Source organism: Xenopus tropicalis, chromosome 3, assembly GCF_000004195.4.
Source record: "Xenopus tropicalis strain Nigerian chromosome 3, UCB_Xtro_10.0, whole genome shotgun sequence".
NCBI classification, from domain to species: Eukaryota; Metazoa; Chordata; class Amphibia; order Anura; family Pipidae; genus Xenopus; species Xenopus tropicalis.
In genome coordinates this window covers 97,434,911-97,462,587 of record NC_030679.2, presented here as the reverse complement: position 1 = coordinate 97,462,587, position 27,677 = coordinate 97,434,911, and the positions used below count along the sequence as shown (strand labels likewise).

General features: G+C 36.4%; 1 protein-coding gene across 2 annotated transcripts in view; it reads left to right on the top strand.

Annotated features, from left to right (window-relative positions):
* Nucleotides 1-27,677, top strand: part of fam189a1 (family with sequence similarity 189 member A1) — a 346,103-nt gene that overhangs the window by 134,071 nt on the left and 184,355 nt on the right. For both annotated transcript variants that reach the window (XM_031898054.1, NM_001078904.1), the window contains 1 exon segment: nt 5,493-5,549. In XM_031898054.1, the coding sequence (XP_031753914.1) occupies nt 5,493-5,549 (57 nt within the window).

Below are 27,677 nucleotides of genomic sequence, written 5' to 3'. Positions count from 1 at the left end.
AGGTATATTTCTCTTTTTGATTGGGGGAATACTACACCTGCATTACAACACTTCTTTAATTATTAACAATAAACAGACCACACATCAAAGACTGTTAATGTTTGTTATGGTCACTATATATTGTACCTTCTAATGTGCTCATAGTGTATAGCAGCATTGTCACAGAATTAAGAAAGACATTCTAAATACTCTTTAATAGTTCCCCCTTCATCCATTTTTTACTGATTGCGCAGCAGTGGAAACTCTCCACTTAATTGTGGCGTGTAAATATAAAGTAATGGAATTAAGCCAGCCATTTGTACAATCTGACAAAAACTCTAGGCTTTTGAAAGTAAGTATTTAAGTGTTTTCATTTTTTTCTGCATGGTCTTTCAAAACAAACTGTCTAATAATACAGGCAACAAATACTTTCCTTGAGCCTCCATCTCATTTGGGATTTAAGCTTTTGAAATAAAAAAGTTCTCTGTAATGAGTACGATTGAATTCTTGTCTATAAAGAGGGCTCTTTGAGGCATGACAGCTTTGAGAGTCACTCATTTTAAACGACTGACATTAAGAAATGAAAAAATGAAATGCCACATATTTTCATCTTCTCTGTTTAAATAATTATTTGGCAGCTGACTTGGGATAATAATGCAACAGTTAGTGTTAGGAGCTGGATGGAAGACAGTTATTTGTCAGAAACACAAATAGGGCACCTTACAAAAGATCTCTAAAGCTTTTGTTTAGCTTATATACAAAGAAGATCAAGGATTTCAGTAGGGGATTTGCTTTGAGTGAGCACAACTGACTGAGTGATTAATTGTAATTTAGAGCACAGTGTTTATTGTACTCACATGGACAACTTGTAAAACAACAACCTGTTAAAGTATTTTTTTACTGTAATTTATGTTTATATGTATTATGTTTATATGTATTATGTTTCCATGCGCTTTCACCTCAAATGGTCTCTGGTAACAGAATTTCTCTCATACAGGTGAGCTACTAAATTCACAGTTTAAGCCTGGTACACAGGGTTTATTCTCTGCTGGAAGACATGCTTAAATGTGGCCGTAAATATAGTCATTTACTTAAATGGGGGTTGTCACCGCTCTACTTTCTCAAAAATAGTGATCTGCTAAGCAGGCATTTTATCTTTGTGAGACATGTTTCTACCCTTATGGCGTGGAATACCATCAAAGGGGTATCCAAAGAACAGATTTACAAGGCTTCACGTTATCTTGTAGGGAGTACGTTGAATACAAGAAGGATGTTTTCTGTCTCCCTTTATTGTTGGTTAGATACTTGGTTGAGGAGGGCTACATTATTTACTATCATGTTTCTCCTGCCTGAATGATGGAGGCCAGCCACCATTAAACTTGATTAAGAAATGCTCATATAATTGTATGGTGACTCAGTTAATTTTCCCAGAGAAAGACAGTACCCATATGGCAATATAACATTTCCAGCAAGCGCAATGAATATTTTGTAGCATCACATAAGAACAGAAACAATGATGAAAAGGCTCAGGGCTTTTATATTCATTGTGCTAAAATAATCTAGCAGTGACTGAATTTCTTCTAAGGGTAAAACTGAAAAAACTAAAGGGCAAAAGACTTAGATTTATAGAGAAAGAAATCAGTAAAAGCCAGTGGGCGTTTCCTTTGGGTTGCCTTAGCTTAAAATCAGTTTGCAGCAGAGCAATCAGCCTTTGCAGAGCAGTCCGTTCCCTGTACAACAGAAGCCTGTTTGAAACATGAAACACACAGTTTATTCTTTTTAAGAAACAAATCTTCTTTGGTAACTAAAACAATTCATGGAGACAAAGAAATAGTTACATAGGTTTTGCATTAATGTTGTTATTCTGCATAGGTTCAGCACATACAGTATAATATACCTTGGTTGAGCTGCTGTAAAGATTCAAATATAAGGAAATAAACTGATGTTTTCCATGAAGATGGGGGAGATGTTTGAATTGTGAAGTAGTCATAAAGGTGAAAAAAAAACATGTAGGAAGACTGAAAGATAATTGAACAAAGTGTTGTGTGATAAATAAGCCAAGGTTGTCATCTGACTACTGCCCATAAATTAAAATTTATGAGGAGGATGAATGGGCTCATCATAAAATGAACTAGCACATGAAAGATGCACCAATTCTAGAGAATATGTGGGAGATATATGGTACATTGGTGTGGTTTGAATAAACTGTTGGGGAAATTTAGCGGGGAAAGGTCCACCATGGAACAAATATATTTAATACATATACTGTAAATCTCTATATTTTGGTGATTTATGAGACATCATAGAAATGGCGTGTACAAGGAAATTTAGTGCAGAAAATATTCTACATTAAAACTGTATTTTATGCACCTGGGGCAAACACTAGCTGAATTGTTTATAATAGGTGCAGGATCTTTGGAATATACACCTTTTCCTGTTTTCTACATACATTATCACAACCTGATATACCTAATGAGATAGTACACACTTTAAACACAGAAGGTTAGATTGGACTTTATATGTCTGCCTGGCATAAAGCAACCTACTGAATACTCCAAAATATACTACATGCTAAGTTTTAAGCTGTCCATACACATACCCAAAAACTCAGTTTTTGGTTGGGTGACCTCAACTGATTACGGATACATGTACAATGGATATCAGCTGGTGTGTGAATTTTTGATGAGTTCCAGGCATGGATTCACTGCAAAATTCCACATTGTGTGTTAGGCTGATGCCACATGTGGCGTTTTTACGCTGCGTATTTTCTAATTCTCTCGGCGGCTGAAAAATGCACAATATCATCATCCATAGAAATAACTTGAAAAGACTTGAAGGAAACCACAAAATGCGTAAATACACTAGAAAATGCCTTACCACGGATTTTTCAAGCGTTTGCCGAAATACGCCGTTATTTGCACAGCAACCTATTCCTATGTATACACAAAGGCAGATGCCAGACCTAGCGGAAATACGCAGGGTTTTTTACTATTTCGCACCATGGGAAACGGGATTTGCTACGTCACCAGTACTAGGCTGAAAAACGCCATAGTCAGGGGCTGTGTGGCTTGTGCAGCGTTTTTAGGCTGAGAAAATACGCAGCGTAAAAAAACCACGTGTGGCATCAGCCTAACTGCTGCGAAAATGTAAAAAATTTTCGCAGCAAAGTGAAAAGGGACAGAGTCGCTCATCGCTATGTATACAATACAAGGGAGAGCACACCATGTAGTGCACCTTATATGGTATTTGTCCATTTGGCTACTGTACAGGATTGGTCTTTGTACTTTACTTTTCTCTTGGCAACATTAATTGAAGAAGAGGCCAGTTAGGGTCTTTTATGCTCTCTGCCCTCCTTGACTCCTCAGCAGCTGCTTCTCCTGCTCCTACTGTTTTGCTCTTACCTCAGTTATACATTCTTGATTTAATATTGTCAATTTCTTTTGTATTGTTCATAAAATTGTATTGATTTTGATAGAGGCATAGCCTTGCTATTCAAATAAAATAGCCACATTCTTCCTGCATGTTCCTTTCCCTGCCAAACCTTAACTATAAATATAGTGACCAGAGAAACATAGATCTGATGACAGATAAAGGGCCATTGACAAATCTAATCTGTCAGGTCCCTTGCTGTCTGAAAGAGCTCAGGCTTAATTAATGTATAATCTTATTTCATGAACAGACTAACCTTATGCCTGTCCAGGCTTAATTTAATTAAATACTATTATTGTCTCTATCTACTTCTTCAGCTGGTAGGGTTCTTCGGTGACTGGTACAATCTGCTGTTGCCCATTAATTTCTTATTCCAGTCTCTTGCAGGAGAGAGCAGGAGAATGATGTGATTTATTTGAAATGTATCAGAAATCTGTCCCAAGGCACAGCTGATGTAAAAGTAGGACAGTATAAAGCAAAACATTTGCTACAACTCAAACAGTATGGCATTACGTAGAAGGATAAACTGTAGATTTTGCTGCTGTTATCAAACAAAATTAATGCAACAGGTTGGCTGTTGTTGCTACTAACTTTGAAAGCAAGTAAAAAAAAGTTTGCAAAAGTTTGCGGACTATCTGTCTTGCACTCAAGGTATAAAAAGAGAATTGAAATAGTAAAATAAACCCCAGAGAGTGAAGACCAGTTGGGTTTTCAACTTCCTGAGTATATTGAAGTGATTAGTGGTTACTAGTATACTAAAGAATTACTCCTTGCAGCAGTCTTTTTTTCTTTATAAATCTGTGTCTTGATAAATAAAACAGCAACCACAGATGATCTCAAAATACATAAAAAGGAGATTATCATGTTGTGCAGAAAGAACTTCTATTAATTAAAATAAGTAATTAGAATACTTTATATATTGTGCAAGAGTATATATGAAGGATTCTATGGATGGCAAAAAATGAACAAATATTATTATTTGGCAAACATATTAAAGTACAGCCCATTAAGACCATCCCCTACAGTCTTACATAGCATACAATGTCAACATCTACTTAACATTAAGTTTATAACAGTCTATTAACCATCCATCCTTGATTTTAAAGGGTAATATTATATCACTGCAAAATAAGGTATATTCAAGATATTTTGGAACCACTAATGGTAGTCACTGTACTTCCCACTTCTTGTCCAGCAAATGGGCCTGCATGTGACTCCGCCATTCTGTTTTGTGACCCAAAGCACCAAAGTATTAGCTAACAGCAGTATTTGGCAAGGTTTTAGAATAGTCACTTGCTGGGTAAGAAATTATAATAACAGTAGCAAAAGAATGCTGAGTATGGAACATTTGCCGGTGCAACAACTTGCCAACAGAACTAATAAAAGAAATGACAATTTAATAATAAGTGACCATTGTAGTTCATGCTTTTTTATTTTCAAAATAAAGACTAAGAACAAGTTTACAAAACATTGTGCATTATACTCACTTATGTTGTATGATTTCATCGCTAGAAGCCCAAAGAGCCCCGTTGGACTAAATTTATACTTGACATAATCTGTAATGAAATCAAAAAGCTAGTAATGTATCCATCATCTTCACACCTCCATCTGGGAAAAAAATGTTTCTGCTGCTTCAGATCTCTTCCCATCTCACTGATTTTGAAACACGTTAACATCAGAATACTCATGGATGCAATTGTAATCCCACTGGTACATGGATGGTTTGCCATTGAACGCACTTTTATTCAGTTTGCAATCATCAGACCGTGTATGTGGTCTTTCACAGACCTGAGCCTCACAGCAAGGTTTTTAGAAGTCTCTTGGCACCAATAAATGTCTTTTTCTTAAGTTGTTACAAGCTACAGTACATTTTTACAGCATGTAAACAATGTGCAGTAGAAAGGGCTATTGGTAAACACAGATCTTGCATTGCTGAGAATATAAATGTTAAAAATTAAAAATATTTTGGTTATGGGTTTTCTGAAATTATTTTGTAAATAATGAAAGATAGTGTTCCCAAGCTGTCGATACAGAAGAAATTGTGTGTGTGTGCTTTGTTACTAACACTATTCATTTCCTTCCAGGTGCTTTTGTCAGGATTGATCGGTGTTGTTGCATGGAAACGGCCCCTCTCTCTCGTAGTAAGTAATGGCACAGTCTTAATTTGTGTCAGGCACAGCTTTCTTCCTTCATTTGATCTGCTAACATATTGTCTTGTGTTCTAGAGACATGGTTTATACTTGACTGAACACATTTATTATTTAAGATCTCTTTAAGAAGGTTGTTGTGCTTTAATATAAGTGTACCGTATTATACTAACATTACTCTACATCAATCATACAATGATGGGATAAAGGAAGGATGTTCTTGAGGATAATAACATGCAAAACCATATTGTTAGGCTGGCACTAATGCCCGGATATGGATATACTGTTAATAATTATATCCAAATAAAGTCTGTTGCAATCATTTTGTTAAAATATATAGCAATAGCACTCTAAGATAAATATGTGCAATAGGCACAACATGCACTTTCTCTTATGAACGATATCATTTTAAACTTTACTTTTCCTTTTTTCCACTTGACTGTTTTGTCCATTGTTTCAGTATATCTTACCAATACTTGACATGATTCTGCACTTTTCACTTATTAATTACTAAACAAAGAAGTTTTCAACATAAATATTTCCAGTGACCCTATAATGTTCTTCTATATTTCCTGTAATTTAGCTTTTCAAGATTTTATGTTTTCTATGCAAGATGGCTTTTATATATACAGAAAATCATATTCACCATATTGAACAAAACCTTTTATTTATTTATTTTTTGCATCGTTTGGTCTTTTAGAACGTACCAAGGAACTTTCCAGAGACTGAGGAAAATGTTAGCACTTCAAACATAGTTTAAATGGCTGCAAGCTAAGATCTAGCAGACCTCCTACATTCTGCCTTCAAACAGAAATAGCAGCAGACAATACACTGGCTGTTTTTCAATCTATTCTTGGTCATATGTTTTTTGAAATAATATATCTGGAAATATATCTTTGCAAGAAAGCATTTTCTTCAATGAGAATAAATGATGCATTGTGATAGACATGTCTCTTTAATGGAGTGACTTGACCATTCTGTCTTTAGTTGGATTTTGTGCAGCTAGTGACAAGTAGAACATTTTGTATTCTGTGTGCATCTATTGGATCAGCCCTTTTTTATCTTTTTTTTCACTTTTTCTGGCATTACTCTGATGCTTGCAATGTGATTTTTTGCCAGGGCTTTACCTTTAATAACTATAATATATGTATTTTCTGTACAGTGGCTTCCACTTGTCTTTTTGACAGCATAGGATCAAAATAGCTAGCAAAATAAAATACTTTGAAGATCGCAGTGTTTTGCTGTTTCATTAAGTTTATAGTGATTGTTGACTGCTCTTTCTAAGCAATAAGGAGAACCAGAAGGAACAGAATATGTTTATTTTGGAAAAGCATTTATTTTACAATCATATAGGATTGATTATATGGAAAAGGCTAGTCATAAGGAAGATGTTCACATCAGTCGTATTATAATCAAGCCAAAATCAATTACTTGGCATAGATGCTTAGGGAGAATATAAACAACATCTCAAAACCTAGATGTTACATTTAATTCCCAGAGAAATGTATGACTCCAGGCATTATCAGTACTCCACTATAGTAATAAAAAAGCAAGTGCTAAACAATAATAGTGGAGCGCATATGAGTGCAGCTCAAGGTTATCCAAATTGTGGCCTTTCAGCTTCTCAAATATATTTTTGGAGTACAGTTCTAGTATTTATTATCCACTATGCTTGGGCATATTCCGGATAAGGGTTTTTTTCTGTAATTTGGATCACAATACCATAGGTCTGCTCACGGCCGCCATCAGGGGGGCACAGGGGGGAAAGTTGTCCTGGGCCCGGACGATGATCACTTTAAAGGGGGCCCGGCTGTGATAGTTTGTTTTTTTTTTAGCTCGGCCCCCCTTTAAAGAACTCCAGGCCCTGTCATTGGTGGTCAGCGGGAAATTTGGTTGGTTGCGCCCAGTGCGTACGCGGAGCGCAAACCTTATAAAATGTTCAGCTGCAGCGGGGAGCCGGCACATAACAAGAGGACGCAGACGGAAGAAGACGCTCTCGGGGAAGCTGGAGGATGCCGCAGGGGAGCCGGACGAGAGCCGGAGGAAGTAGCTGGGATGGGGGAAGCTGAGGGGAGCCAGAGGTATTCACTGGGATGGGGGAAGCTGAGGGGAGCTGGAGGAAGTAGCTGGGATGGGGGAAGCTGAGGAGAGCCGGAGGTAATCGCTGGGATGGGGGAAGCTGATTGGAGCCGGAGGAAGTCACTGGGGGGGGGGAGCTGGAGGAAGTCGCTGGAGGATTATGGTGGGAGCTGGGGGGAAGCCGGAGGATGCTTGGGGGGGGGCTAGAGGATGCTGGGAAGGACTCTGGGGGGAAGCGTAGGATGCTTTTGGGGGGGTGGGAGCTGTAGGATGCTGTGGGGCGGGAGCTGGAGGACCGGTGAGGGGGGTAACTGGAGGATGCTGGGGGGCCCTGGCTAACAATGTTTTAGGGGGGCCCTGGTTACCAATGTTTTAGGGGTCCCTGGTTACCAGTGTTTTAGGGGGCCCTGGCCACCAATGTCTGTGTGTCCTTTGTACTGATGGGAGGGGCCATTTATTTGATATATAATCTATTTTTAATAACCTTATTAACTTATATAATAACACAAATTATTGGTAGTCTGAACTCTATTTCAGACTTCCAACCATTTTCAGTGTAATATACAGAATATAATGTTTCAATTACTATAACTTGAAAAATGATTATGCATATTAAATGTTTGTTTTTATATATAGCTTTTTATAATTAGTTGTGTATGAGCTGTAGCCATATGAATCTTCTCAAAGTGATTCACATAATTGTAATGGTCCAGATTTATCTGTAGTTTAGAATTACTGTAAGAGATCTTCAATAACTGGCTTTCTCTCTCCCTCTCTCTTTCTGCATATATACACAGTGTGTATATATATATATATATATATATATATATATATATTTTAATATATATATATTTTAATATTATACTGGGAGAAAAAGTATTTTTAAGCCAAAATGGCCACCGATATTTTGATTAGACTGAACAGATTTTAATAGAACAAGCTGCAAAATATTTTGGTTTTTTTTTTAATTTGGATGAAAGACCAGATGTAGAAGTGTGTTGGAAGCACAACAATTCAAAACACATGATATTTCATATTGCCTTGTGTAAAATTTCTTGTAGGATGGTAAGATACATTATAAAGAATACTACAAATCTGGCAGTTCTTAAAGTTTATTTCAATTAATAAATCTGTATAGTTTGATGCTTTGTTCATTCTAAAATATACTATGATCCATGTCCCCATGTAAGATATAAATGTGCTGCAAATGCAAATATTTCAGTTCAAATGGAAATCTAGAATATAAGATGGCAGGCACTGGATAAAAAAAGAACTGCGAGTCCAAAATATAAAAAAATAATAAAGGGCAGCCTACCTTTCTGCTATCCCCTTTGTATATCCAGTAGAAGCTTCACTCAGTTAGGTCTTGACTGAAGTCCCTCTTTTTAAATCCTAACAACCCAACCCCACTTCTGTGGGTCCCAGTGGTTAAAAGACTGGATAATATCCCCCCAATACAGCAATAGCCTTATGGGACAAAGTAAAATGTAACACATTTTTTTAGGATGTGTAGAGGCAAGGGGACATTTGGCCAAAAGTAACATGGTTCTGAGCTAGAGTACATGCTTTAACACTAGTAAATCTGAGGTGAAATGCAGAGGGGGCCCTATTAGAGCTGGGCGGTATGACCAAAAATTTATATCACGGTATTTTTCAAAATTATATCGGTATCACGGTATTTGACGGTATAATAATAAAAAAATAAATAATAAATATTGGTGGCCTCCCACCCCCCCCAACCCCAACCCCCCCCAACAACCCCAGCCCCCCCCAACAACCCCAGCCCCCCCCCCAACAACCCCAGCCCCCCCCAACCCCAGCCACAACCCCAGCCCCCCCCAACCCCAGCCACAACCCCCCCAACCACAACCCCCCCCAGCCCCCCCAACCACAACCCCAACCCCAGCCACAATAGTGGCACCCATTGCACTTATTTTTACAGTTTCTAAGCTAACAATTTCCAAATACTGGCTGCCTACTTGTTTTAATCTAAACTTAAAGTTTGTTGTCCCTGTGGATATGGACTGTGCCCTTCTCCCTAACTAGCTATGACACCATTGTTTAAAATATGTGAATGACTGATGGAAACCTGCTTGGCGGTACAGTAGATGAGAAGCCACTGAGCTAAATGGGAGAAGGTGACAAGGTTTAATTGTGTTGTTCAACACAAAAATAGGTGGATCAGTCCTGTTTTCCTTTTCTTGTCCCAACTACCCCCTCTCTTCCATCCATTTCCTTCCCAATTAAGAAAATTCAACATTCCAATGTCACTACATTCCATGTAATATTTATTGTAAATATTTCTCATAATACAGTGACAAACACATTATGTACTGAATATGGAAATGAAAAAAAATTAACAGAGAACAGGATTTGAATGCATGGAAGATTTGGGTTCTTGGGCACTGAATTTCTGATTACTTCCAGTGCTTAGGGCCTGTTCACATACAAGGTAATTTTGTCTGTCCAATTTTTTTTAATTAAAAATTGAAAACATTTTTTTTTTTATCAGTGTGTGATATAGACAAAAACACATCTAATACAGAAAATGGACTTTAGCCCCTAAGAACTGAAGTATTGCTTAGTAATTGTAAATGTATTTCCTGTGCTTTGGGGGATGGGGTCTGGCAGACTATAAACTGTGAAATCCATGTGGTTTAAATGCTATGATAGGGTGAAAAACAAAGCCATGGTTAAAGGAGCCCATAACAACTGAAAAGCATTTACATGACAAGCATGATATTTTTATTACAAATTCATATATGTAGTGTGAATGGTAGAGCTTTTATGGTAGGTATAAAGACCAGGACTAGTTCTTCACTTTTTCAATATGTGCATATAGACCAAATTAATAATTGTCATTATTAACGCGACTGGTATTTTAAGAAAGAAATATTTCATTCTGTATTGGGAGCTGTCAAGTTATGGATTTTAATGCCAGCGGCAATGTTCCTTCTTATTTCTTGTAGGCTGTGTGGGCATATTCTTTTCTAAGCATTGTAGGTCCATGCAAGTACTGAATTGTGTGTGTCTATATATACTACTTTTTTGTGTGCTGTGGTTATGACTTTTATAAGATCATATAAGTGCAAGTGTACTACTTTGAAAGAACATTGGCCAAGCAAAGCTTTGCTCTAACTTTCATTATGAAAAGAGCCTTAAAGTTAACTAAAGTTAAATTGATGCTATACAGGATTGTATTGTTCTGGATAAAAAGTAATATGAATGCTATTGTGTAGAGTTGAATTGGATGAAATAATCTCTGTTTAGCCTGTTCAGCGGAGATCTTTATTCCAATAAAAAAATCAGTGCACCAGAGGCCACCCCTTTAGATTAGAGGAAAGGAGCTTTCATTTGAAGCAGTGTAGGTGGTTTTCACAGTGATGGCAGTGAGGTTGTAGAATGCCCATCCGAGTGATGTTGTGATGACAGATTCTTTAAGATTGGCTAGGATGATTTTTTGAGCAAGCATACTTAAGGCTATTTGTGGGCCTGGCCTGTATGGTCCTAGCTGACCCAGGCCCGCTCCCTCATGGCACTGCAGATGTTCCCCCCTTTTTTGCCCAATCACAGCCACAAGTGAGGTAAAACACTATGGTGACATAATGGTGGCAGCGGGGGGGGGGGGGCTTTGATGTTGCAACAGGGGCCCTTGAAGTTGGAACCCTGGTGGGTCTCTGTCTCTAAATTCCAACGCTGCCCAGCCACCAAGTAAATGAGTGCTAAGTGGTATCATAGTGCACCCCTTAGTGCTCGAGCACCTGCAGCAAGGGATTTATTATTTGACCCAGCATAACGCATATAACACTTAATATAATATTGAAATCCACAGGACATATTTATTAAGGACTATAAAGACTATTCTTCCAAAGGTTATCTGAAAAAAACCACAATGTATTTGTTTTGGGTTTTTGGAGTCATTTTTGAAAATGTTTGAGATTTGCCTTTTCTAACTACAATGAACTCACAGCAAAAAGTGATTTTAATGAACCTTAATTATTGTAATAATAATCAAATATTAATTTTCCAATAGTGTGCAGTGACTACAAGAAAATGTTTTACTGATAATGGTTCTTTGAACAACTAAAACTGTTTGTGTTATTACAGATAAACTCAGTTGGCTCTGTGTGATGCCTAAGTTTGATTCCCAGGAGAGCTCACTCTGACCTTAAGCAAGTCATTTTATCTTCTTGTGTCTCAGAAAGCAAAAATTAAATTGCAATATCTGGCCTAGAGACACTTAACCATGCCTGAAAAAATCCCATGTGCAATGCTGTAGAAAGTTTGGTACTGCCACGAGCAGAAACTACCGAAAAATCTATAGAAATAATTACTTTCATAATAAAATCTGCTTCTTTGAGTCCATGATGTTTTGGAATTATTATGAAAATACCAGTATGGTTAAATAAAAAAAATAAAATTGGCTTGCAGATTCATTAGTTTAAGAACTTCCTAGGAAAAAAGTAATATTAAAAATAGGAACCTGTTGCATTTACATTTTTTCATTACATTTTTGTTATTAAGACATTGTAATTAATGAGGTCCTACCAAGAGAAGCCCAGGGAAATCACAAAAATAGAGGCCGTATAAGGCAATATGCTACCAGAACTGTGTTGCTTTCACTAGCAACTATTGAAGTCCAAAGGTCTACAGACATCTCTACTTGGCTTACAAGCATTAGCAGTTTTGTTCTTCACTCCCCAAATACTCCATAGTTCCATTTCAGCTTCTTTTGGCCTCCCAGTAGAGGAGGTATGTATATTTACATTATTTCTCCGTAATACACTCTCTCCATTTTTATCACTGCCTATTATGTGCCACTTGGCAAGCTGTTTTATACAGATATGGGACCTATTATCTAGAATGTTTGGGACCTAGGGTTTTCCGGATAAGGGGTCTTTCTGTAATTCTGATCTCCATACCTTAGGTCTACTAAAAAATTATTTACACAGTAATTAAACCCAATATGATTGTTTTGGCTCCAGTATGGATAAATGATATCTTAGTTGGGAGTTTACTGTATTATTATAACAGAGAAAAACGAAATAATTTTTAAAAGTGTGATTTCATTGATTGAAACAGAATCTATGGGACATGGCCTTTCCAAAATCTCAGAACTTTCTGGATAATGGGTTTCCTGTATCTGTACCTTGTGTCACCAGCTCTAAACGCCATTTAAGGTGACTGGGAAATGGAAACATAATGGCGGTGTGGTGCCATTTATTTTTTATAGTTACTTTGTATTCTTTTCCAGACACAATTTTCTTGAAATCCAGCCATTGCTGAACTAAAACTTCCATGCTTCTATAATAGCATAAGTGTTAATCGTTCTCTATTCCTGGAATGAAATATAATAATTATAAGACTTCTATGGACATTTTTATTACTGTGATTCCCAATAACACTCATAACTTGAATGGACCCTGCTTTAGCTGAAGATGCATAATATGGCTCTCTATGTTGCCATGACTACAGTCACAGCTTCATCTTTAGACAATCTAGTTTTGCCTTTTGTCTCTTAGTACAGACAATGCAGGTGCTTATCCCATAGCATTCGACTGCCAGTTTTTTATGACACCTTAGCTTTTATCATGAAAAATATTACGTTACTCAAAGTTGCAAGGAACTGATAAAATACAAATTCTTTCCAGCGTTTTGTTCTGCAATGTCATAGAAATTGTAAACGCTATTTTCTAAATACTGGCTCACAATTGAAATACTTTGGTTTACCTCATTCTAGAAATATGAGCTCAGCTCAGCTAACTTTTATTTTAATGAAGGATTTAAAAAATAAGACAGCAAAAGTTTAGCCAAGAGCAGAGTCAAGAAGTAATATTCTTGGTTTTCATATTTAATGGTTCAGGAAATTACAGGCATCTAAAGGAGTCTATAATTATATGGAATTGTACATATAGAGGTAATGATAGTTATTTTTATTTACTACAAAAATCAAATATATTGATATGGAAGTCTGAATATTATTGTATTGTATCTGTTTGTCTCTCCCCCATGGCAGATATTATTTACTTGTTATGAATACAAATAAACCTCCCCATTTAACCCCAGTTGTTTTATGTTTAATATGCTTTTGGTGATACAGGTATAGGAGTGCCTTACCATTGAATCCAATACATTTGGATGAAATTTTTACATTTACAAATTTTCTGTAGTTTGGGAAATTTTGCAGAGAAGCAAAACACAGCAATTTCAGTCATCGCTAGTAATATTTTATAAAAAACAGTATAATACATTTCAAGTTCACCATAGTGGTATATTCTAGTACTCTGTAAGCATATGTTATTTTAAGCAACAGCTGCTGTACATTAGTAAGTTAGATTGTACAAATGGTTTTCTATTTGTCAAATTTTAGTTCTTTGGAAATAATTTTCTTTCTTAAAAAATGTAGTCGAGTAACACAGAAATGAGTGATTTTGGGCACATGAGCTAGTTTTGTATTATTTTGGCAAAAACTGTGTTTTTGACCACCTGCCAGAAAAATTGCTAGATTTGTCAACTTGTTGCCCCCAGCTAGCCCCAAGATGATACAGGTATTCTTTTGCACTGTAAAATAACTTGGTGCTTGTAAACATCCCATTTTAATTTTTAATGTTCCACATGCTTAATACTAGTTATATACTGAGGCATCATGTAGTGTGAGTAGTAGTCACATTGTTCACTTGTTTAAAGGAAAACTGTACCCCTAGAAGGAATACTTATATAGTTTATATCATATTAAGTGACTGAATCTCACAATCTGAATCTCACAAAGTTGAACTATATATTGATAAATATTTTCCTTTTACATCTTTTCCCTTTAGCCACCATTTTGTATGTGTAGTCCCACAGAGATCACCTGACAGGAAATAATGCAGCTCTAACTGTAACAGGAAGAAGTGTGGGAGTAAAGAACAGAGCTCTGCCCATTAATTGGCTGATTTGACATAACATGTATGTGTGCCTTGGCTTGTTTGTGTGCACCATGAATAGTATGATCCCAGGGGGTGGCCCTTAGTACTTAAAATGGCAGTTTTCTATTAAGGCTTGCCCAATGGGTGATAAAGTATAAAGTAAAGTATATTTTTATAAAATTGTTTTATTTAGATGAAGCAGGGTTTTACATATGAGTAGTGATGATTAGCTGCAAAGTTCCACATTTCATTATCAGCAAAGTTTTGGCAAAACTGCAGAAAAAATTTGCTGCAACAAAAAAATTTGACGAATAAAACCTGCCCATTACCTTGTGCCGTAGCTACAAAAAGTGCATTTCACAAATTTTTCAACAGTTTTGTGATTTTTTTAGTGAAATGACACAGGACAGATTCGCTCATCACTACATACTGTATAATTAGTTGTGGGATATTTTTATAGATACTTACATTCTTTGGATGTTTTAGTTTTCCTTTAAAAAAATCAGTAGTAGCTAGTACAATCTGGACAATTAAAGGATGGACAGCACTGGTTCATGTCTTCAAAATTAAAATGCAATTACCCAAACCAGTTCAAAGAAGCAATGTTTTATGGCCCTCCCATACATCCTTCAAGCTTTATATATAGTGTATAGAGGGAGAAAGATTACTACTTTGCTGCCCATGTTTTGAAAATAGGTATTTCAATTTTGAAGATACAAAGGAGTGTTGTCTAACCTTTCAACAACCTTCTGGAGCAGATTGCATGTGGTATGAATCCATATTCCGCCACCCCCTCATACACTTCCTACACTGCCACATCTTTTTATACTTTGTATACCAACTATCCCCACGCCTATAGACTGTAAGCCTGTGTGTAAAATATGTAACCTTATGTACAGCGCTGTGGAAAATGTTGGTGCTTTATAAGTAAGTGTAATAATATATAATAATTTATATTTGATACTGAAATATACGTGACCAAATTTGCTTTAGTTATATCAATTGACTTGTGAGTCTGCCCAGCGTCTGTAATCTCTCATTTTTTTAAATGGATTTATAGTTTCACAAAGAAATACACAGCAAACTTTCTCCTCCATACAGGCTTATGAAGAGCTGGTATCATTTTTACCACACACTAGCTTTTGTCATTCTAACAGCATAAGACTAATCAATATTAATTGGTAGTTGTTCTGGGTTACTAAACTGGGACACATTTGAACCTTGTTGCTATATAAATCCAACAATTTTTGAAGAGAATTGACAAAGGGAAAGCCTTAATTCTTACTTGGGTAGGTAAAAAGAACACACAAAAAACTAGCTGATTTGTGAATCAAATCTCCTGTGCGTTATATATGGATATATTAATAAAATGTAAAATCTGTATGGCTCCTAACAAAACAAAAATAATGCTTGTCTAATAACTGTTATATTAATGAAATGCATAGGTGAAATGCTAAAATGATTGTTTGAGTCAAATCTTGTATAACCATAGATTTGATCTGACCATAGGTTTAAAGTGTTTGGTAATGTATTGTAGAAAACTACAGGTCAGCGCTAGTAAAGAGTAGCACACAAACAATACAGAGTTTGTATATGTCTGCAAGTGAAGTTGCAGCTGCTGCAATTTCCCTGATTAAAACATTATTTCATTAAAAGTACATGTCAAAATGCACTCATTGCATGCTGCCTAGTACTATCTGCCTTCCATCTTCAAATTGAGCTATGCAGCACAGGAGACCCCTGGAGCTACCTGTAACTCCTGACCAGGTGGTAGCTCCATGGTTCCCTTCATGCCCAGCGTCAATAGACGCAGCACACTGATTCTGATAAATCCGGTGCACATTGGTTAATAACATGCCAAGCACTGGATATGACTCCAGGCAGACTTTCATGCAATTGCATCAGTTTGTGATGAAATGCATGTGCAGTTGTGGAATTTATCTGACAGTTGTGCCAAGCATAGCAGTTGTTCTTGAAATTGCCCTTTGCTCAATGCACTTGCAGATGTACATGTGCCCGTATGTCTCTAAATGTGCTGAACAACACACTGGGGATGGGGATGCTTGGCAGGGCATCACAGTACATACTACATACGCTGCACACATGCAGGAAGAGTTTGGGTGCTTACCACAATTCTTAGGTACCACAGTGTGACCAATTAGAGAACTTAAAGAGAGATAAACCTTTTGTCAGATGATGTACATATGAAGTGTAGCCATGCTTAAAGGCTAACAAGCTCCACACCAGACCTAAATAGAAGTAAACCCACATGTGACAAGTAGTAGAGAGCATAACTAAATAATAATAATTTAGTTAAACATCTTTAAATGAAGTCTTTATGGAAGAAAAAGCCTATCTTGTCCTGCTTGCTGGTGGGAGCAGGTGCCTAATACTAGACATGAGAAGATGTAAAGCATCACATAACAGAAAAGAGCTTTAAGAAAATAGGTCAGAAGTTTATTATAATGCTGGGTCAACATCCCTATGTTTCCTGCTACAAGTTGCATTTATTTTCCATTTGCAGAAGGTCCCAGAAATCCTTTTGTATGCCTTAGTAAGTGCAAAATGGTTAAATAGACTGTACTCATAATCCCATAAATGCACGATATTTTATTTTAAAACCAAGCACAATATTCTAAATACTGTATGTTGCATTGGATTTGTATAAATGTTGTGGCATAGTACATGTTGTCATTCTGAATGATCAGGTTGTGAAAAACAAAGCTGTAATTGACTGTTTTTAATGGAGGCATTGAGTTTTTCAGAGTATTTTCCAATTGAATTGCAAATCTCTTCTGTAGCTGGGGACCTACATGTCAACCTCCTGATTATCCCTTCAGTGTTGGCACTGATGTCTGATAACCTCACAACCCCATGGGATGGTGTGTAGTCAGCATACTAATAAGTCATCTTGCTAGAGGCCTTTCATTCTGTTGAAGAAATAAATCAAAATGTTATTAAACATACAAAAAGATTCCTCTTCCTTTCCTTCATGTCAAAAAATGTGCCTAAATGGAATCTAATATATTGTGTGCCTCTGTTGAAACATTTTACTGTGCAGCAAATTGTTACAACTTTTTCTGGAAATGTAAATGTCTAAACAGAGCAATATAAGCCGTGCAGCAAAAACCCTGTCCATCCTGCACTAAGGAGCTATGATTTAAATGATACTTCAATACTTCAATTTATTTCTAGACAGTCTGTATGTGTGATAAATTAGCTGAATTGGCATGTCTTGTACATGATCCCAAAGGGCACACTATATTTTTTTAATAAGATAATTGTTGAGGTTCTTTATCATTAGACCGTAATTATATTTCAGCATGAGGATCAACTGTACTTTCCTTTAGAAAACCATAACGCTGTTTTCTAGTCATCCAATTACAAATTGCATCTCAGTGAAGAACCCAATTTAATACATCCTGTAAATTCTTTTGTGATGAACATGGTTCGTGTACTTCCTGAACCAGGTTGAATGCGCAGTAACACCACTGGCTTTACATAAAAACATATGTCATCATGGGCGTCCACAGAAGGGGGCAAGAGGGGGCACTTGCCCCCCCCTGGAAAAGTAGCAAAAAAAACCTTACTTTCTGCACTGTCTCCTCAAGCCCGTTTTTGCTGTGCTCCGATTGGATCTTTCTTCTTGTGGATTCTCCAATCAGAGCACAGCTTCCTTGACAGACAGTAAAATTGACCAATCAGAGCACAGATGCACACAGGGATCGGGAGATTTTGCAAACTGGAAACAAATGAAGACTGAAAAGAAGAATCTGCAGCTGTAACTTTACCTGAGAACCAACTCTCAACTTTTGCTGCAGATTTCATCCCACAGGCACTATACACAGGTACTATACACAGGTACTATACCCAGGCACTATACCCAGGCACTATACCCAGGCACTATACCCAGGCACTATACCCAGGCACTATACCCAGGCACTATACCCAGGCACTATACCCAGGTACTATACCCAGGCACTATACCCAGGCACTATACGCAGGCACTATACGCAGGCACTATACGCAGGCACTATACGCAGGCACTATACGCAGGCACTATACGCAGGCACTATACGCAGGCACTATACGCAGGCACTATACGCAGGCACTATACGCAGGTACTATACGCAGGTACTATACCCAGGCACTATACCCAGGCACTATACACAGGCACTATACCCAGGTACTATACCCAGGTACTATACCCAGGCACTATACGCAGGCACTATAAACAGGTACTATACCCAGGTACTATACACAGGCACTATACCCAGGTACTATACCCAGTTTGCAGATCCCCTCACAGAAATGCGCGTATAAATACTTTAACATACTAAACATTTTAGGGTAAAAACAAAAAAGCCCCCCCCGCACTTTTGTACAGTATCCCTGGGAGTCAGTGGGAACGGCAAGAGGTAGTTGGGAGGTTAACTTTTTACGCCAGCAGCGAATCCACTAAGTGTCACATTAGCTGTAGGTCAGTCTGTGTATGGGCCATCTTTAGCCTCCCCTAGTATCATCCTGCAAAAAAAAAAAAAATATATATATATTTATATATATATATATATATATATTTGTCTGTTGCAGGATGATACTAGCTTACTTGCCCCCCCTTGGAAAATTTTCTGCGGACGCCCATGTATGTCATTACAAAAATGCAAACACTACTATTCATTAATGGATACAGACATACCATTTACTATTGAAACTATAGGACAACAAAATACACAGGGAAACAATTTATTTTTATTTTGCATGACCCAAAAGATCCTAACCATAGATAACACAGAGTAACATATGCTTGGGTAAAGTGGGCAATGCTTTGTTTTATTTTGCCAGGTGAAACCTCAGCATATAGATGGTTAGAGCTCATAATACCTAGGCAGGGATATACTATAGACATTCATTTATCAAAGTCTTAATTATATGGAGAAGTCGAGTGCATCAGAATAGAGCTATATAAAATGAACAATGATAATAATGAACAAAAAGTATTTGATCTATTCAAATATCGAATAACATAAAGTGCCGCCAGAGCAAGGTAATTACTTATCATTAGAGACAGTAGAATAGATGAACTTTCAAAGACTGATGGGGAGTGGGGTAACCTATAACTGTAAGTAAAAATAAGTGTGCAATATTGGAGCAGTAATATATTTTATAGTTTTATGTGGAGGTAAGAGAAAGTCATCATTACCCTATAATGTAAAGGTCACAGGTCCCATTTCATTTGGCTGGAAAATTTGCAAAACTATTTTTAATATATAACAGATTTTTATAACTGATAAGTTATATTTGATAATACTTCACAAAATTCTTCCTTATGCACATTTATTTTATTATTGACTGTTAATTCCTGAAAATAGCAGCACCTTATCACCTCTTGGAAGAATCCTGTATATAATGATTATACTTTAAAAATAACTTTTTCAAAGTTAAAATCCATTCTACCTGTTCATGGTGATTGATTTCAAATGCCAAAGTTCTACAAACTTTGGAAAATAATTTTAGCTATAGTTTTCCACTGCCAGTCTTCTAATGAGCCAGGCTAGTGTATCATCTGGATATATTAGCATGTACATGGTATATCCTCAAGCATATCATTTTCTATTGCTTTCACATTTCTAGCTTGTGTACAGTATAAAGAACAATGAATTATTTATATTGGATTATGACTAGTATAGGTTCTAAAGGCCATGTGTTTCTGGCATACATAATTGGCACAATAATGTATGGCACAACCTTTCATTTTTGTTTCTTTCCAAAAGAAAAAAAAAGGAAAAGAAAAAATGTGGCTACCATTTATTAACAGCACCCTCAAACAATAAATACTATAGACATAGAGACAGTCTATTGTTTCTCTTTTGTCTCACTGGTGTATGCCAGGAAGCAAAAATATACATTTTCCCATAATCTTCTTGATGATTTCTTTTCATAGAAGCCTTAAATATTCCAGATATTGCCTTTACTAGTTTACTTGCTTTTATAGGGGATATTATTAAAAAAAAAAAGGACTTCCAACTTCATCAGTATGTTATTACCATTTTATTTGAATCTGAGAAGCGAGTAGTTTAGATTTATTAAACAATCTTGTGTTGTTAGCTCTGTTTATTGCATTGTTGTTTAATCTCATCCTTGCATATTTTCCAGTGGTAAATTAATTGCGTATGGCAGGGGCAATATCCTCAGCTGCACTTCTACAGTACAAAGTAGGAAACATTGAGCTTGTGTCAGGCGAGCTAAATGCTTCTTACATTGTAATATTCAAATAATAATAATAATGATGTCCGGTTCCTTTGTTTATATATTTTAGTTCTAATTGCGCTAAGCAGTCCTCATGTCTTTAATTCCACTATTATTCTGTATTGCTTTAATGGGTTTTCACCCCAGTTCATGACCTATTATAAACAATACACTTGGAGCTATATATTATCCTTATAAAGGATAATAATTATACTAGGTAATAACATAGACATCAAGATACATCAAGCCAACAAAGAAACTGCTAATGTCCCGAGTTCCATTTATTAGAAACACATAATTTTAATGTCTAATTCTATTGTCACTTAAGTTATTAAACTTGACAACTAGTGATAAAGTACTTGAGTATTTCTATAGCATATCCCTATTTTATTGTAACTATTGGCTTTGAAAATCGAAGTTTTATGAATCTGTCCCATTAACATAATGTGGCTTAATAATTCTCCTTCTAAGCAATGGCCCTCTCTTATTGGCCAAATATGGTGCCTTGGTGCTTTATTGGGTTATTGGGGTGATCTAAACATTTGCTTAGGGTCAATGAGAACATCAGTGGCTGCACAGTAGGGGCATAAAGCATAAATACTCTTGTTGTGCCCCCAACAGAAAGCCCTTATGGGGGCTCATTCTTCTGATTGGATACCCCCATTGTACAATATGTGTGCCCTGGTGCTTGGTGGCAATAGTTCAGCTAAACATAAAGTTTGTGACTAGTGATGAGCGAATCTGTCCCATTTCGCCAAAAAATTTATGAATCTTTAAAAAGATTTGCGAAACAGTGACAATTGGCTTTTTTGGACGAGTGTAATTTTTATTACACATGCAACAATTTTTTGGCCATTTAGTGAAAAAATCCACCAATGGCGAAATGCGTAAATTTGCCACAAATCCATGCCTGGCGAATTATTTCACCAATCACTATTTGTGACCCAATTTTATGAGTATCACATGATTAATTTAACATTAAATCACCTTGAAATATTAAGGGGGTTAGATGGGTAACCTATACATTCTTATTGCTTTAAACTGGACTTGTCTGAAGAGTGCATCATATTATGTAATATGTTCTGCACTTTCCATATGTTTAAAATCACGTTTATACCAGAGATGTTAACTTACACCCTTTAAGCTGTTGTCGAATTAACAATATCATTTGACAATATGCAGCTGCGGGTTAGAGAGCTCTAGCCTACAAAGAAATAATGCTAGGGGTAAATATAGAACATGATTGGCTTTGAGTAAACATTATATTTTAGAAAAAGATAAAAATCTTTTTTCATAAAAAGGCTTATTTTAAAGTGAGTGGGACAGTGAGAGAATATATTGACCTATGTATTCATTTTAATGCTGAACTGCTTAGAATATGTTAAAGGGCAAATAACTCAATAAAAAGGGATGTTACCAGATGACCCACTAAGTGCCGGTGTCAAGTTGATGTCTAATTCTGTGTTAATCAGTGTGTCACAGGCAGTGGTGAGCAGAAAATTGACTGCTATGCTAATGCTCCCAAACACAGTGTTTACTTGCCTTGTGTGCCTCTAGAGAAGGATATTTGTATCGACAGATAAGGATTCCTAATTAAACCAAGATAACAGGCCAGCCGTGCTGGATAGGATAAGCCAATGTTTCTTCAGGTTTAACCACTAATGGGAATAGTTATTTCTCTGCGGATATTTATTTGCCTGCTGCTGTTATCAGATTGACTATTACCAGTCTAATCATGACTTTTCAGTTAGAAGGGTTATTAATGTCTTCACCTGTATTTAATGAAAATGCTCGAAATTCAGGTTTATTTCTCTAGGTAGAAACTTGAACAAAATAAAATAGGGTTGGGTGTGAAGGCTTCTCTACAAGAATGTACTGTATATATCTTTTTATGTTTTCAGGATATCAAAGTTCTCAAAAGGGCCTATGCACAATGGGACCTCTTTTACAAAAATGTTTATGTCTCACTTTCCTGCCCATGCCCTGAACTACCAAGTCACCTTTTTTGCCTTTGCTGTGGCAAAAGGAAAGAGAGGAAGTCAACAATAGTCAAGTTGGCAGTTTTCAGGTCCAGCCCATTTACTTAAGCAACCCGGTTTCTAACTGGCAGGAACCTGGAAACGGAGTTATTTTCAGTGAGGTCTGAAATTACAATTAGGATACAAGGTTTTAAAGGGAATCTAAACCTTGAAGTATGAATTGGTGTAAACTTATTCAGCCAAAAGCCTGGCATTAGCAGTCTATAAATAGAAAATAAATGTAAACGACATAAGTGCTTAGAGATACACCTTGATTACATTTGCATAAATGCATTATTTGGGTTTAGATCCCCTTTAAACATTCTTATATTTTACAGTATATACAGTTACATGGCAGGCACCAAAAGAGTAACAAATGTCCCCTGTCCCAAGTGCCTTCCAGATAAACTGAAAGATAACTAGCTGTTTATTATATTTAGAGGACAATACATTTTTAACTGAAGACATGATATCTTTAAATGGAACAGTGGTCAAAATGTTTCCTGCAAAACAGTGCTGTCATCTATTGCTGTCTCTATTGCATCTTGTTTCCTCAATAATCCAACACTAAGGTACTGTTCCTCTATAAACCATTGTCCTATAGCGATGGGCAAAATAAGTTGTCCGGCATGAAACGGGCGGCAAAATTTGCTGCGTGCCAAATAATTGTCACCTGCCTTTGTCACTTGCCTAAAAAAATATTGTTGCACCTGTTAAAAATTTTTTTGACGGTTCGCAAATTTTTGAAAATCATTTTTCGGTGAAGCGAAATGGGACAGATTCGCTCACCAACATTTATTGTGGTACAATTTCTCTGCTTTAGGCAATGCTAACTCAAATTTTGAAGCTGACGGAAAAGTCAGCATGAAAAACCAAGTATCCTGCCCCTGCCATGTAGAAATAACAATTACATTAGTTATAATAAAAAGTTATTTATACCTCACCAAGATATTTAAAGGCATTATATGAAAGTTTCACTAAAGATTCTAGGATAAATTACAGGGACTAGTATGATTTATAGGGGGACTAAAGCTAGATAAAGAATAAGCTTGATAATGGATAAGAATGATCTACTTTATGCATTAGGCTTACTGCACCATCATAGGTACTGTTTAGCAGTCTTATAAGTCAGATCCATTTTAAAATATCCCCCCTCACAGCTGAACAATATGGTTTAATACATTACTTGATAGATTTAAAGTTGATTGGCTTTTACTGATTTACCCTGGAGGCCCTTCCATTTTACATCCCTTGGTTTTTTTTCTCTAGGCCCTCTGTCCCTCTTTGCTGTTGCTTATTGCTCCCTGCTGGATGGAGATTTGATATGATATAGAGACTTTCATTAGTATTAGCAGTACGGTCTTCTTGTAAACATATATAGTGTTGACCACTGGTTATATTTATTTTAGAATGTTCTGTAAATAGATGTTGGTTTTATTTTCATGAGGAAGAGCTCACAGCATTGAAAAAAGCTTCAAGGTTACCCTTTGTAAGTAGAATAATTAATTGAGCAGGGCTAAAGACATTTAACACTTACAATAAAAGATATATTGGTTTAAGAGAAAGCTTTTAGGTGTAGAATAATTGTGCTGGAGCAATTATTGATAATCTAATAAAACTCTGAGCCCATTTACAATTTACAATAGTTAGCTATTACATGTATTTCAGATGTATATACTTACTGGAACTGTGTAAAAATGTCATTGTATATGTAATTAAATGTTAAATTATCAACAGGAAGATTTAAACAGACCAACAGAAAGTTGTGTGCTGTGGGTGCACAATGTTTTCAGAGAAAAGCAGAAATCAGATCTTTAAACTATATGTAGTCACTGGGGTTTGTTGATGAGGGAGGCCCAGTTTTCAATTGTATATGTCAGTGGGCCTCCAGTTATGGCCTTCTTGAACAAGTTCATACAAAACAACCCACAGCTGTTCTTCTTTATAAATGGGATGTCTTTTGTTTATAAACAAAGTAAGTACAAAGTCCAGTTACTCTTACCTAAACATACAGTTTAAGGCAATTATGGTGAGGTATGATATTCCTCAGTATGTCGCAGTCTGCTTATTTCAGGATCAGCTGTATTTTGCCAAATGTTGCTACTATGGGTATGGAACCCATTATCCAGAATGCTCGGGACCCGGGGTTTTCAGGTAAGGGGTCTTTCCATAATTTGGATCTCCTACCTTAAGTCTATTAAAAAAATAATTTAAACATTAAATAAATCCAATAGGATTGTTTTGGCACCAATAAGGATTAATTGTATCTTAGTTGGGATTAAGTACAAGGTTCTGTTTTATTATTACAGAGAAAAAGGAAATAATTTTCACAAATTATTATCAATTTTATTAAAATTGAGTCTATGGGAGATGGCCTTTCCGTAATTCGGAACTTTCTGGATAATGGGTTTCTGGATAAAGGGTCCGATACCTGTATTATAAATTTTAGAATGAATTGTTTGTCCCCTTATAAGACACCGTTTTCTTGTTTTTATTTACTCTGGATCAACTAGAAGGTAAGAATTATTGGAACCAAGTGATACAAACTTTAAACTTGATGTACACATTCCTTCTATTGCAAAGATGTAACTGCAATTCAAAGCTGATTACAATTCAATATTAGACCTACTAAATTTCTGATGTGTTAAGACTGCCCATTCCTAAGGAGACCCATCAGGCTTGTCACTACTAATTTATTTAGTGGTACACCTACAGTATTTGGCTGTAAATTATTCTGCTATACACAAAACCTGTATGATTTGCATTCTATGGAACACTTTTCACAAGGTGCCCTGCTCTTAACTGCACACTATTGACCTGATGGTATCTATAAGGTTCTCATCCCATTACACTCAGCTAAAGAATCAGTGCAAGAATGTATGCCCACCTTGTCCATCTTTGCTTTATCCACATGTACACGTATCCTGATATTGAACAGGATTGCTTTCTAGATATTTTGAGGAAATATTTTCTATATCTAGGGAATATTCTATGAATCCGAGAAAATACTTGTTTCCCAATGCTCGCTTTATTGCAGTGTTCTCCTTAAATACCTCTCATGGCCCCTATTTGTGTCATACTTGATTCATAAACTCTATTCCTAGCTTTAAAAATACTCTCCTAGCCTGTACAATGTGAACATGTTTTCCTACCACTGTAAATCTTCCCATTCTACCTAGATTCCAAGCTTAGTTGTACAGCAAATAAATATATGAAATACATAATGATATACCAGGAATTACTGCCAATTACACTGAATAGCAATCCATGCTTCTGTGGAAGGCAACAGCTTTATCATTTTGTGAAGTGTACATTTGTACTGGTGCCTGGGTTTTTACTATATATTTTAAAAGTCAAGAGTGTTTGAAGCCACACATGTGGTTATGATGCAGAGTTCACTTTTGATCATTGGCCTAACAGCATTCCCATCAACATACTATGTATTACTGTATCCAGTAGAGTTAAGGCTAAAGCAACTGGGCTTTCTGAGTTTTCTATGAAAACGTTTCAGCCAACACCTAACTGAAAAAGTTCAATGGACCATTGTGTCCATCAAGGGTGCCCGTCGGGGAATTCCCTACCACTCAGATGGGGAAATGTTTTCAAGAAAACTCAGAAAACCCAGTTGCTTTAGACTTAATTCTACTAGATACTGTATATAAGGCCATGGATGAATAAGAACCTTCATAGACATATGTATTACTGTGTAAAGCTCTGAGGTATAGGAGATAACAACCTAATAGCAGGTGCAAGGTATTTGGCTTTAAAGGGATAGTAACACCAGGAATGAAATTGCCCAATGTTTGACACATGGAGGAAATCTATTAAAATATGAGATTGCGATTTTACCACAATTCAAGAAAACTGGGAAAAAAACAGTTTCAAGTGTATTAGAGCAACTTGTATAATATGAAGCATTTTCTGTTTAGCATACAGTAAAAGTATTTATAGGGTTTCCCTCCGTGGAACTGGGCAATCACCAGAAAACGACTGTAAATAATGCTCTTTTAGTGCAAAAAAAGAAATTTTTCCTTGTGTCAGGTTTAATGTGTTTTAAGTTTTTGCACTTGTTAGAGTGTGTCCTAGAATAGCTAACAATGACACAGAAAAATCAGTTCCAAAAATAATGTGAAGCTTCCTGCTGTAACATTCTGCATACAAATAAATGTTCTCTAAATAAATTAGGGTTTTGATAGACGGCAATGTTAGTCTCCTGAAATGATAATGCTCAGTCACTGCATGGTTGTCAATGTGCTTTGCTTAGTAATTATAAAGATCTAAAAGAAAAAAAAAGTTCTAATAAAATGTTAACACCGTCAAAGTCTTTGATCCAGAGTCTTGAACACCGCTCATTTCCAAGGCCATTGATTCTAGAATGAGGGCACAGCTTAATGAAAACCTTTTGTTCAAGGTAACAGCCATGACTTGAATGTTAGGTAAAATATTTACATGTAACAGGCTGACAATAAAAGATATTTTATATAGCCGGCTCTGCTTATTGTCAAGCTTCAAACAAACGTCTGCTAGTTTTAATTAGAGATGCACTGAATCCTGGATTCAGTTTGGAATTCAGCCAAATCCAAGCCATATTTAGCAGGATTTTGATTCGGCCAAATCCAAGAGCCTGGTTGAACCAAATGCGAACCCTTTGTATTTGCCGCATGCAAATCACTTCCAACTGTATCTTCGGGAACGTCCGTTTCTGGATTTGGTATTCCACCAAAGATTTTGGGGTTTAGCTAAATACCAAATTACCGGGTTCAGTGAATCGCTAGTTTTAATACCATAGGATATGGGTAGGTAACAAGCAGTCTATGCTTAGTTGCAGTTCACAGAAGAGGAAAGCATATATATATAATATACCTCAAAGG